Genomic DNA, 12,003 nt, shown 5'->3' on the forward strand with positions numbered 1-12,003 from the left:
CCATTCATAGGCCAGCTAGGTGTTTCCAAAGATGTTGCTGCACCCTTCACTTGCTCAGCCAGTGGTTGGAAAACTTGAACTCCTCCTCAACCTCTACAGTCACCGGATAGCTGTAGTCGCCGCCCTTAGCCGCGGGCTCGGCCTCAAAGATGGCTTGTGCAGCATTTTCGTTCCCAAAATATTCATTGTCTCCCAAGCCGCACTTGTCCAGGACTTTGCGATATTTCTCAACTTTGGCTTGTGTACGGGTAGCACCTTCACCCTGAGATGTCAAGGTCAGCGCAGTGGTTTCAATGCTGCCCTTCTTGAACGGTATGTCTCTCCCCTCCAGTGGAGCCAGGTGTCGGTTTCGTTCTTTGTCCAACATTCTGCCATTGAGATTCAGAAATCTGTCCATAGCTCTGGCTTCCGCTTGCGCCTTCGCAGCAGTCTCCTTGACCAAAACCTCGAACTCGTAACCTACAAAGGCCAGGCGATGGTTGCTGAACTCGATGTAATCTGTTCTCTCAAGATCCTCTCCAATGGCATGGGCTTCGACATCGCTCGAATACGACAAAGGCGTCTTGGTTTTGTCAGCAATGAAGTCTGAGATCTCACTGAGATCTCTCTGGACGAGGAGGTCGGTGAGGTAGAGTCGAGTGACGGACCGAGGTACCGCTTCAATGAATTCTCGAGCTAACCAAGGCGATCGAACATTGACGTGGAGTTCAATGAGCTGCAGAGATCTCATGCGTGAAATGCAGTCTTTGAGAGCTCCCATGAAATTTGCGTGTCGATGGCAGTGTTCTGAAATGGCGCCATGGACGCAGATCTTGAGTTCACGCAATTGTGTCGCAAAAATGTGGAGGTTATGGAACATAATGGTGGCTTCCCTGTAGAAGTTGATTCCCTTCGTATGCGATTGGAACAACATATCGGGGATGACAAACTCGAGACTTTCTAGGGTCCTGGCCGTCTTCAAGGTGATCTGACTCGCAGTGAGAATGGAATTGGAATCGACGCGGAGTTGTTTGACCGGAGGAGCCTTTCCGTCCGGCGGGAAGACGAGGTTGCCAACCGTATAGGCGATCTTGTTCGCGTACGCCCCATGCAGCACGGTTCGTGGATCTGCTGCGATGTACAATGTTTCCAGATGTGGTTTATTTTTGAGAACATGGGATTGAAGCAAAGGAAGGTTGAGGTTGTCCAGAACTAGAACCCTTAGTCTCTCTAGCCATGGGATGCTGTTGACCATAGCTAGGCGACATTGGTACTGCTGTCCATCAATGGATAGCTTGCGGGCTGCTGGCATCATCAAAGTGTTATGCTTTCCACAAGGATGGGCAGAAGAACTCGTGTTTTCTCCACAACCATCCGCCCCGATTCCGAAAAGGTGCAGCTCTTCAAGCCGGATTGAATGTTTCAAGACCTCGGCCAGTTGGAGGAATAGAATCCGGTCGCTATTGTGCGGAACTTCGAGAAAGAGGCTTCTGACGCTCCGGTAAGCCTTGCTTCTGATTGTGGCAATGTTCAGCGATCTCCCAAGGAATTCTTCAAGTCGATTGGCTGATGCCAGGACAGTGGTCTCGGTATTGAAGTAACAGTATGTTTCGTGATATGTCTGACGGCAGACGAGCTGAAATGTCGCACAGCCAGTGGAAGGGCGAGCACCAACCACCTGCTTGGTCGCATCAACCAGGCCTACAATGGTGTCGCGAACTTCTAGAGGAATGCCGAGTAAATGATTCTTCGGGTATTCGATAGTAGGAGCTTGGATGGTTGGGACTCGAGGTTTGGACATGAGCACGGGTTGAGGAGCACAGTCGCTGCCATGCACCTGACCATCCATCTTTGTATTCTTCTCACTCCCAAACTGTAGCCCCTGAGAAATGCTCATCTCCAGATCTATCATGCTGGTGCCGGGAGAGGGGACATTGGCAGGACGACAAGAGGTCGCTGTTGGCATGCAGTGACCTAGAGAAGGTGTGATTAGTTCAAGTCTAGACACCAAAAGCCATGGCTTCCTACCCGTGTTGATGGCTTTCATTTGCGAAGCACTGCTGAGTGCCATATTGACAAAGAAAGGCTCACTGTCCTCTGTGAGGGACAAAGCAGGTCGGGCGGTGAGGTGAGTCCGAATTTCTCGGTCTGTGCAGGTCCAGAGTAATTGAGAATTCGAGTGATCTTGAAGCAGCAACTTGCCTCGGCCACTCCCACGACAAAACGTAGTTCTGTTATTGTCAAGAAGACTGACAGGCGTCTGATAAGTGGGAATCAGAGGGAATTGTCCAGATCGAGGCACGTTAAGTGAGAGAGTTAGGTGAGAGAAGAAAGAAGAGGCGCGGTATATCACATGCTTTGTGCGCACCACGCACTGATTCAAATCGTGAAGGCAGTAGCAAGGTGACAATAAAAAGGACCAATGAGGTGACAGGTACCAAAGATGTGAAGTTGTTGAGTTAATTGGGTGAGACACATGTTATAGAGCTGTTCTGTCACCTCAACGCCTGGGACTCTCACCAACGTACCTACCACGTGACCTATACCAGGAAGAGTTTTCATATCTCTCAGCCTTGTAGGTGCAAATCTTGTCTCTGCACTGACGCATATGTATATATCTTTGGGGACGGAGACGGTGCGCATAGAGGGTATGATCGCTCCATATAGGATACGCATGACAAGCCAGCCGACAACCTTGCACACCAGAGTACTCGACTTACCTAAACCCACGGGACCATGAAAGCACATAAAATCACAGGACAACATTGACGGCACGCAAGTTGTTCTCACTCCAGTGCATGATATGCTGTTTTCTCCATGGCAGCAGAAGGAAATTCGAAGTGAGAAGGCTCCTGGTAACTCAGTCAGGTTGGTTCTCCGAGTCTTGAACCGGTAGTGCGTCGACACCAAGAATCTCGCATTGCAGGAGGAACTGCTTTTCCTGGGTCTATGCGCTTGTTCATCAAAGCGTGGTGATCTTCCTGATCCATCTCTAAGCCGGCCATCGAGCTGCGTTACGTCAACACGGTTCGTTCAGTGTGAAGTTCTGGTGTGACACCAAGAGCTGCCATCTTCGCGTCTTCAATCTTTCGGCACGGGATCGGAAGGGGGCTTTGAGACAAAAGAAGAGCCTCAAGCATCAACGATCGAAGGAAGACAGGTTTTGAGGCAGCTTAGTTGGCATTGCGCAAAGTTGAGCGATGAGATGGACGTGGAGAGAACAACAGGAACTGAGTGGAGTTGAAGTTTATGGTCGCGCAGTCACGAGACTCGGCCAACTTTCCTACCAAACATGATGGTGAATTTCCCTGTGGTGCATCACTCTGCTCCGACTAAAACTGTCGTGGTTCACGTTTCCTTGTCAGTCTTGTGCCCAACCGGTGGTGGAGGGGTTGGAGGTTATGCAGGGGAGGTCCCTTGTCCGTCAGTCTGCCAGACTGCTCTTTGTACGAAGCCTACATACCACCGCTGTCCGAGCTGCCGCTCAAGTTTCTCGCCTCGACCTCCGAACCATCGATGCGAAATGGCAACAGAGATGGGCAAACCAGCCAAAGGCCCGAGGGCAATCAAGCGCCCTACCCAAGTCCTATGTGCTACCGATGTTTGCTTACCCATCTGGGTCTCTTCATATGGGTCATCTTCGAGTCTATACCATCTCCGACGTGATCGCCCGCTATCGAAGAATGCGAGGTTATGATGTGCTTCACCCAACTGGCTGGGACGCATTTGGACTCCCAGCAGAGAATGCCGCAATCGAGCGCGGTCTTGATCCTGCTGTTTGGACCGATGATAATATTGCAAAGATGAAACAACAGCTCAAGAGCATGAACACAAGTTTTGACTGGGATGCCGTAGGTCAGAGGATTGGAATACATGTACATAGCGCTGATCAATCCTTCGTAGGAAATATCAACATGTTCGCCGTCGTTCTACAAGCACACTCAAGACATTTTCCTCAGGTTATATCATCGTGGTCTGGCATATCAAGCGGAAGCGCTGGTTAATTATGATCCTGTCGATAAAACGGTTCTTGCCAATGAGCAGGTCGACCACAATGGACGGTCGTGGCGATCAGGAGCTCTAGTGCAGCAGATCAAACTACGCCAGTGGTTCTTCAAAATAACGGAGTTCAAAGAAGATCTACTACAAGATCTGCAATATCTGTCCGACGGAGGAAAGTGGCCAGAGAGAGTCGTAACTCAGCAGCGGAATTGGATAGGTCGCTCAACAGGGGCACGCATCCAGTTTGGCTTAAGAGATGAATCCGGAAACTCTTGCCTTGTCCATGTCTTCACCACCCGTCCGGATACGCTGTTTGGAGTCAAATATATTGCACTCTCACTGACACACCCTCTCGTGGTACGGGCGGCCGCGAAGTTACCTGAGTTGCAGAAATTTCTCGACAGACGAGCTTCTTTCCCGCCCGACTCCAAGGAAGGCTTCGAGCTGCCGTATTCGGCCTTCAATCCCCTTTCACAAGTCGGAGATTCAGATGCGGAGCCATTGCCCGTTTATGCCGCCCCATATGTGCTGGCAGATTACGGAGAAGGCGCAGTGATGGGTGTCCCGGCTCACGACTCTCGCGATCTCAGCTTCTGGAAACTCCACAGACCCTCAGATCCTGTCACAATCGCGATATCGCCAGAGCCTTTAGCTAACAGGGCCTCTCGTGTGCTTGCCACCGATGTGGTCGAAGCGTACACAAATGATGGGTGGCTGACTTCTTTATGTGGTCCTTACACGGGTCTACCAAGCAGTAAGGCGAGAACCGAGATTGTCTCTGGACTGGAGAAACACGGTCTTGCGGAAGCAGTCGAAACTTGGAGACTTCGTGACTGGCTTGTGAGCCGCCAAAGATACTGGGGTACGCCAATCCCCATCATACACTGCCGGGCCTGCGGACCTGTTCCTGTGCCCAAAGAAGACCTTCCCGTGGTATTACCTCGACTCGATTCATCAATCAAAGGACAATCCGGTAATCCACTGGATAAGATCGCGGAATGGGTCAATTGCCAGTGCCCATCCTGCAAAGGTCCGGCGAAGCGAGAAACGGACACGATGGATACATTTGTCGACTCTTCCTGGTATTTCATGCGATTTCCAGACGCGACGAATGAACTGGAACCCTTCTCCCAGCAATCCGCAGCCGATATGCTCCCTGTGGATACCTACATTGGAGGCGTCGAGCATGCTATTCTACATTTACTCTATGCACGTTTCATCTACAAATTCCTGTGCAGCGAATGTCTCATTTCCAGCGACAAGGGCCATGCCGAGCCGTTCCAACAATTGATAGCGCAGGGTATGGTGCATGGGAAGACATTCTCCGACCCAGACAGTGGTCGATTCTTGTTGCCCAGTGAGGTCGACTTTGATGGCGAGGCCGCAACCATCAAAGCCTCTGGCCAGGCACCCAACGTCACTTGGGAGAAGATGTCCAAGAGCAAGCATAACGGTGTGGACCCCTCGGTCGCGATTGAGAAGTTTGGAGCAGATACTTTACGAGCCCATATTCTCTTCGCTGCACCAGTTAGTGAAGTGCTGCAATGGGACGAGGAAAAGATTGTTGGTATACAGAGGTGGTTTGGCAGAGTTCACCGCATCATCTCCGAGCTGCCTTCCCAGGACCAAGACGTCTCAAAGATCATGATACCTGAGCCGAGAGATCTTAGCACAAGTGATGCTGAGGCGCTGCTCTTGACGCAAGGGACCTGCAAGAGCATCTCGCAGACATTCTCGAGCGACATCTACAGCCTGAACACAGCCGTCTCGGACCTTATCAAGCTAACAAACGGCCTCGAAGGAATCGGCATCAATAATCTGACACCTTCTGTCGCTTATGTCGCCGTGACCGCGCTCCTAAAGATGATGGCGCCAATCACTCCAGCATTCGCCGAGGAATGTTGGGAAAGAGTGGTGCCGGGCACAGAAAGCAGGAGCATCTTCGATGTGTCATGGACGGGCGATGTCATAACGCCTGAACAAGAGGCTGCTCTACGGAGTCGCAAAACAACCATCACATGCGCCGTGCAGATCAATGGAAAACTACGGTTCACAGCACCAGTACCGTCCCCTCGCGCAGACGGCAAGGCTGGAACCGATCCAGCGGCACGAGAGGCGGAGATCATCCGTGCTGTTCTAGAAACGGAAGAAGGCCGAATGTGGCTAACGGAGAAGAACAACTGGGAAAAGAAGAAAAGAGTAATTGTCGTTGGAGGCGGCAAAGTGTTGAACGTTGTATTCTGAGGCCGCACGGTCCTGACACGGCCCAGTGCTTGTGCTCACTCTTCATGGCATGTACAACATTGTGGATGATATTAGAAACACTCAGCCTTGGTGGAATGGCAGGTGGAACACGTCATTTGAAACACGAGGCTAAACCACGGCATTGCTACATCCCACGTTCCCACTCGAATGTGTACACATCTTCATATGATCTTTCACTTGCATATTTGTGTCACCACCGTAACTTGACGCTCTTCACCTCTGAAAAAATTGGGGAGTCCATCAAAACAAAGGTCGAGCCCTCACAAACCCAAGACGGTAACTGAAATCTCATCAATGAACCGAGGCCAGCCTGATAATCTCAGGTATATGAATGATGTCTTAGGCTCAAGCCGCTTCGGCCTCATCAAGAGACTTCGGGCTCTTCCCCTTGGATCATCATTATTATCATGACTCTGACGAACTCCCTCGACGGCGAAGGCGGAAGCGAAGGCAAAGGCGTCGTCAAAGGAGACACATTCCCAGCCCCAGCCCCAGCCTCAGCCTCGAGCGCAGCACCAGCACCATCCCCATCGCCGCCACGCAGCAACAAACTCACACTCCCCGAAGAAATCACCTCCAGAGTGATCAGCTACATCGTGAGGGACGGACTGTGCATCTCGACCGATGCGCGTCACGACATCGACGTGGCGACGATCCGCTGTCTCATGAGGACGAGCGTGTCGGTCAGACGCGAAACCCTGCGCCAGGTGTTCCGCCAGCCGCTGCGCTTCTGGCTCAGCGGCGTCAAATCGTGCAATTGCCAGCCACTACTGGAAAGCATCGGGCACAAGGAGTGTCGCTGCACGCTGCTCCTGGAGAAGGTTGCGCGGATGCCGCTGATGAGGTGGCGCAGGGTCGTTGTGCATTTCGTCCCGGTGGTGTCTGCGTGGGGGTTGGGTGATGGGGCTGCCACCCTCCGAGGGGATTCACAACAGACTGGTGATGATGGAGCAGGAGGAGGAGAGAAAGAAGCAAAAGAAAAAGAGGTATCCGCTCGCAGCGAGTTCCTCGTCGGCGCGCAGCGCGTCAAGCACTACTCGCGAAGTCTCGCGACGACGCTCTACTTTGTGTTCAAACAGTGGGCCGGGCTGGACTGCGACGCCGCGTGTTGCGGAGCCATCGAGATGACGCGCCGCCGCTACTACGGTCCGCTCTACTGCTCGTACGACCCCAAACTGCCCGCCCTGCCATTCGACGTCGACTTTGTGTTCGAACCAGGTCCCGTGTCCGTCACCGCCAACACCAACGGCGGTAGCGGAGACAGAGAGACCGATCATCCACCACAAATGCCCCTGTGGACGATGAACATGGTCGAAAGCCTGCTAATGCCGTGGTGGCGGATCGCGGCCAAACGGGCTCCCGCGCGCCAGATCCAGCTACCCGAGATGATCGCCGCGGCCTTCACCACGGCGCGGCGGGACCTCCTCGTCGCGGCCGGGTTCCCGCACGAGCCGGCCGCGGTGGCGGAGCACCTGCGGCGCGACTTTGCCGAGTTTTGGTCCTTCAAGCTCGAGCCGGTGCCCCGCTTGGACGTGGGCAGCCTGTGGCTTTGCGTCGTCGCCGTTGACGGCTCCCGCGACTGGTACCTGGACCCGGCGCCGCTGAAGACGGCGCCCACGAAATGGACCATTCGCGGCATTCCTGTGCTTCGGATCGATGTGGTCTCGGGGTCCGGGTCAGAAGAGGGTGTGGACAGGGGCTCTGCCGGCGGCGACGGCGGGTGGTGGACAGGACGTTTCCTGGCTTCTGATGGCTAATGCTTGACCCAACTCAAACAAAACGGTTTGTTTTCTCAAGTAATGAGTTCCCGGCCCGTCCAGGCCAGGCCAGACCGGACCGGACCAGGTGCAGGACGTGCTGTATGAGGTACCAGATGACACTAGCTGAGAGGGACGCATACTACTTACACACACTGACAAGGCCAGACATCCATTGCGCTCTAGGGACGCTAATCAAGAATCATGTCATATCATTCACTCACATGAGCTCTGACGCTGAGAAGACTGTGCTAAGCTTGGACGTAACATAAACAACCAACCAACCAAATTAACGTGATCGTAATGGACGCTGCTGCGAGATTGTAAGAAAGGGTTTGGTGGATCCCCGATTCATTCCACTACATGTACCAAGCGGAAAAAGTATTGCATGTATGTCCTCGACGGCGACGAGCCTTGCACGGAAATGTGAGCGAACTTGACCAGATGTCCCGAAGCCCTGCGTGGATTCGGTGTCCTGGTCCGAGAGGGCCATAAATGGGAGCCTCGATCGATCTTGTTCGATTCGATCGAGCCCTCTCAGTTGGCCATGGTATCTGGCAAGTATGAATCCCAGATTGACTTCACGACTTGCCATTCTTCCAACGCAGGACGGTCCCACCAGGACGTGAGGTTCTGGGACTGACGACACAGTATAGCATATGGAGTCTCACCTTTTTGGTTCTTGATATTCCAATCGGCGCCGTTGCTGATCAAGGCCTGGAGACAGGGTTGAAATTTATTGCCAATGTCAATTTCCCACCTCAAGCCGGGAACCTTGCATAAATGGTGCAAGGCTGTGTCTCCCTCGTCATCGGTGAGATTGATATCGGGTACCTCAGAGGCAAATCGAACGACGCCATCGGCATATCTGTGCCAAGCAGCTATCATCAGAGCGTTCATTCCATATTTGTCGGTGCAGTGCAGATCAACATCGTCTCGAGAGGCCAAATATAACGCGGACTCTGGGCGGTGACTGTAGAGAGCATGCAGTAACGCATTCCGGCCGTTGTGAGACTTGGAGTTTGCTGGGAGGCCAGCACTGAGGAGGTACTCAATCACAGGCACCGCGCCGGCATCGGCAGCCCAGTGAAGGGCCGACCGTCCATAGCGGTCACAAACGTCTGCTTGAATGCCTCTTTGGCCCATGAGATACTGAACCACCTCCAAAGAGCCGACGCTTGCTGCCGCATGGAGTGGCGTGCAGCCTTCCTTATCTGCCACATTCAACTCACGCCCCCCACTATAAGCCAACAACTTCTTGACAATCCCGAGGCATCCCAAGCGAGCCGCGTGGGATAGGGCGGTTCCACCCCATTTGTTTTGTGCAGTGGTATAAGAGATGGCAATGTTGCGGGCCTCGCTCGAGTCCAAAGCAGATATCAGTTCCAGCAGTCGGTCAACTACCGCCTCGTCCCCACACAAGGCTGCATAGTGTAGATAGGTTTCATAGACTGAGCCTCGATGTTGATACCACGATATGGCCTCGGGTTCGGCAAGGATCCTGAGCGGAACAGCCTCAAGCCGAGACTGTAGCGCAAACGATAATGGAGGCAGACCATGATCATCTAGGTCGTTAAGTATGCCGTTGTTCAGATCGATCAAAAGATTTGCTGTTGACACATGGCGCTGATCTATTGCGTACCACAGTGGCGTACGCTGGCTGGAACCGCGCCAGCTTGTCAGTAACGTCACCCAGGATGTTTTGTCGTCTCCAAGACGACGTCTAAATTCAGCTGCCGACTCCCTGCACTCTAGACAGACTCCGTTCACACGCTCGTTCTGGTGTGTTTGGGGTCCACGACTGATATAGTCAGTGATCCAGTCATTCGAGCCGATGAAGGCGAGGAGGTGCAGGGCACACAAGCCATGTACGTTAGCGCTGTGGAGATGAGATAGTCGCAGCGTAGCGGTGACACGTCCGGTGTTGTCGAGGAAAGAGAATGCCCTCTGCCTCAAAGACACGTTATCGCTGCCAGACGATACGTGCCAAATCCAGTATTGTGCGCTATATGCGGCAAACGGAAAAGCATCTTTCTGGTCAATCGTACTCTTGCCATCGAAGTGGCAGTCTGCAAACGCATCTAGAAATAGATAATTCAGACAACAGCTGGCAAGGAAGTCATGAGGATACGGCATGAGTCGACTACCGAGTGATTCTAAGAAGCTTTGTGTGGTGTAGTGAACTAAACGAACAATTTGGGTCTCAGAGTCGATGGTTACCAACCCGGCACAGCTTGAGATTACGTCGTCAGGATCGTCCAAGTCGTACTCTGGATCCAGTTCTTTGGTTTCCTCGTCGACAGCGAGAGCGTGTCTTATTTCGTCGAGAGTGAGCGGCCGCACGCTAAATGCGACGCAAACCAAGACCTTCCTGGCGAGTGTACTGTGCTCTTCAGGTTGGCTTTGTATCCTTTGGAGTGTGTCCATGTAGGCTCGATCGAGAGCATCACCGCCTTGGGCGAAGGCCTTGAGGGCTTGCAACACGTCCCTAGGCTTCGTTTTCGTCGCAAGGGTGTCGCAGTGCAGCTTTGCCAGCAAAAACCTGAAGGAGTGTTAATGAATCATGCACTGCATGTCTGCCTGTAGTAGGAACGCTCACATGCCCCCAGCACTATCACAGATGGCGTCTTTGATCTTTGGGTGCAGGTCGGTCTTCTGGGCAATGCATCTGATCTTAGGTATCAGAGAATCACAAAACTTCCCAAGGTCGTCATTTCGAGCATGGATCGTCAGTCGTCCATCTTTTGGGAAAACCCCGTTGATTTCCGGATCGGGTCGCGAAGTTGCGAGCACCTTGATAGCCACCTGGGATTTCAGCTTTTCCTGTAGTCCAAATATGAAACTAAGGATATATTTCCACGGCCTCTCATCAGATCCTTCTGGTCCCTTGCATTCGTCCAGAGCATCCATGACGAAAGTGACCAAAGAAAAGCCTGACAACAGCTTTTCGAATATCGCACACATTTCTTCCAGGCTGGGAGCCGCGGGCGCCATGTGCTTGTGCTGCTCCTCATAGACGCTATCGACTGCATTGTTTTTGGTTGGCTTCTGCAGATATAGTTGCCGCACCATACTGGAGACGATGTGATGGCACGACTGGGTAGCAGTCCTTCGAAAGCTGTTATAGAAGAACACAAGTCCCGAGTTGTCATGCTGGGACACCCGCGCTTGCAGACTGTTAATGATGATTGACGCAATGAAAGTCTTGCCAGCTCCTGGAATGCCTGGAAGTAGTAGCGTTGAGGGGCCTGCATCGTTGAGCCACCTGCAGTATATCGGGTCGGTGAAGACCCATTGCCCTGTCCCTGCTTGCACCTTGGTGAAGTAGTCGTGTTGATGAGCAGAATACGTGCCAGGTGCAAGCCAATCCGCAACGCGCTGGACTCTCTCCTTGTCATGGTTTATAGTTAGCCTCGCCAAATCTTGAGCTATCTCGCGTTGTAGTGTACTAGGTATAACACCTTAGTCAGTCCTGAATACGGGTACAATCTGCAGAGCTCACCTGTCCAAACTTTGGCGTACAGCGACTAGCAGTTGGATGGAGGAGCTGAGTCGAGAGCGCAGTTGGCTTGCCTCCTTGGGATCCCATCGGAGACGCTTCCATATCCGCTGTGGCCCTCTTCGGGGCACTATAGTTGCCGAATCAAGTTCAGTATGAGCGTCGATAACCGTGTTCAGGTCCAACAAGACAGTCTCGCAGTTCGTCATGGCATTTCGCAAATCATCTTTGATAGAGTCTGCAAGCTCGTCATCTTCAACCTGAATCTTCAGGTCATTGACAACTATCTGGAGGGTGCGTGTCCTGTTGTAGTCAGAGGGTTTCAACACGAAATGTGAGGCAAAAATGCCTACTCATCAGCCAATGCATTGTATTCCGCTGGAGCGCCCTTGAAACGTCTCCTGGTCCTCTCGACCAATTGTGCTATTACTAGAATATCACCAACAGAGAATCCAAAGCTCATGTTGGAGCAAGCGAGGTCTCCAATATGAAGGCTATCGG

The 12,003-nt window shown here is 52.6% G+C and overlaps 4 protein-coding genes across 4 annotated transcripts; 2 read left to right on the plus strand and 2 right to left on the minus strand.

Moving 5' to 3' along the window:
* Positions 1–46: 46 nt before the first annotated feature.
* On the minus strand, positions 47–2,050 carry AYO21_06243 (hypothetical protein; the record flags this gene model as incomplete). Its single annotated transcript, XM_022656206.1, has 2 exons — positions 47–1,953; positions 2,008–2,050. The coding sequence occupies 2 exons, from the start codon at positions 2,048–2,050 to the stop codon at positions 47–49; spliced, it is 1,950 nt and encodes a 649-aa protein (XP_022511551.1).
* A 1,558-nt stretch (positions 2,051–3,608) lies between these two features.
* Positions 3,609–6,225, plus strand: AYO21_06244 (hypothetical protein; the record flags this gene model as incomplete). The annotated part of the gene is made up of 2 exons (XM_022656207.1): positions 3,609–3,830; positions 3,883–6,225. The coding sequence occupies 2 exons, from the start codon at positions 3,609–3,611 to the stop codon at positions 6,223–6,225; spliced, it is 2,565 nt and encodes an 854-aa protein (XP_022511552.1).
* Positions 6,226–6,653: 428 nt separating this feature from the next.
* Positions 6,654–8,003, plus strand: AYO21_06245 (hypothetical protein; the record flags this gene model as incomplete). Its single annotated transcript, XM_022656208.1, has 1 exon — positions 6,654–8,003. One exon carries the CDS (start codon positions 6,654–6,656, stop codon positions 8,001–8,003), a length of 1,350 nt encoding a protein of 449 aa, XP_022511553.1.
* Positions 8,004–8,540: 537 nt separating this feature from the next.
* On the minus strand, positions 8,541–11,965 carry AYO21_06246 (hypothetical protein; the record flags this gene model as incomplete). Its single annotated transcript, XM_022656209.1, has 4 exons — positions 8,541–10,545; positions 10,603–11,451; positions 11,506–11,805; positions 11,856–11,965. The coding sequence occupies 4 exons, from the start codon at positions 11,963–11,965 to the stop codon at positions 8,541–8,543; spliced, it is 3,264 nt and encodes a 1,087-aa protein (XP_022511554.1).
* Between the last annotated feature and the right edge of the window lie 38 nt (positions 11,966–12,003).

Source organism: Fonsecaea monophora, assembly GCF_001642475.1.
Source record: "Fonsecaea monophora strain CBS 269.37 chromosome Unknown Scaff42, whole genome shotgun sequence".
Taxonomy (NCBI): Eukaryota; Fungi; Ascomycota; class Eurotiomycetes; order Chaetothyriales; family Herpotrichiellaceae; genus Fonsecaea; species Fonsecaea monophora.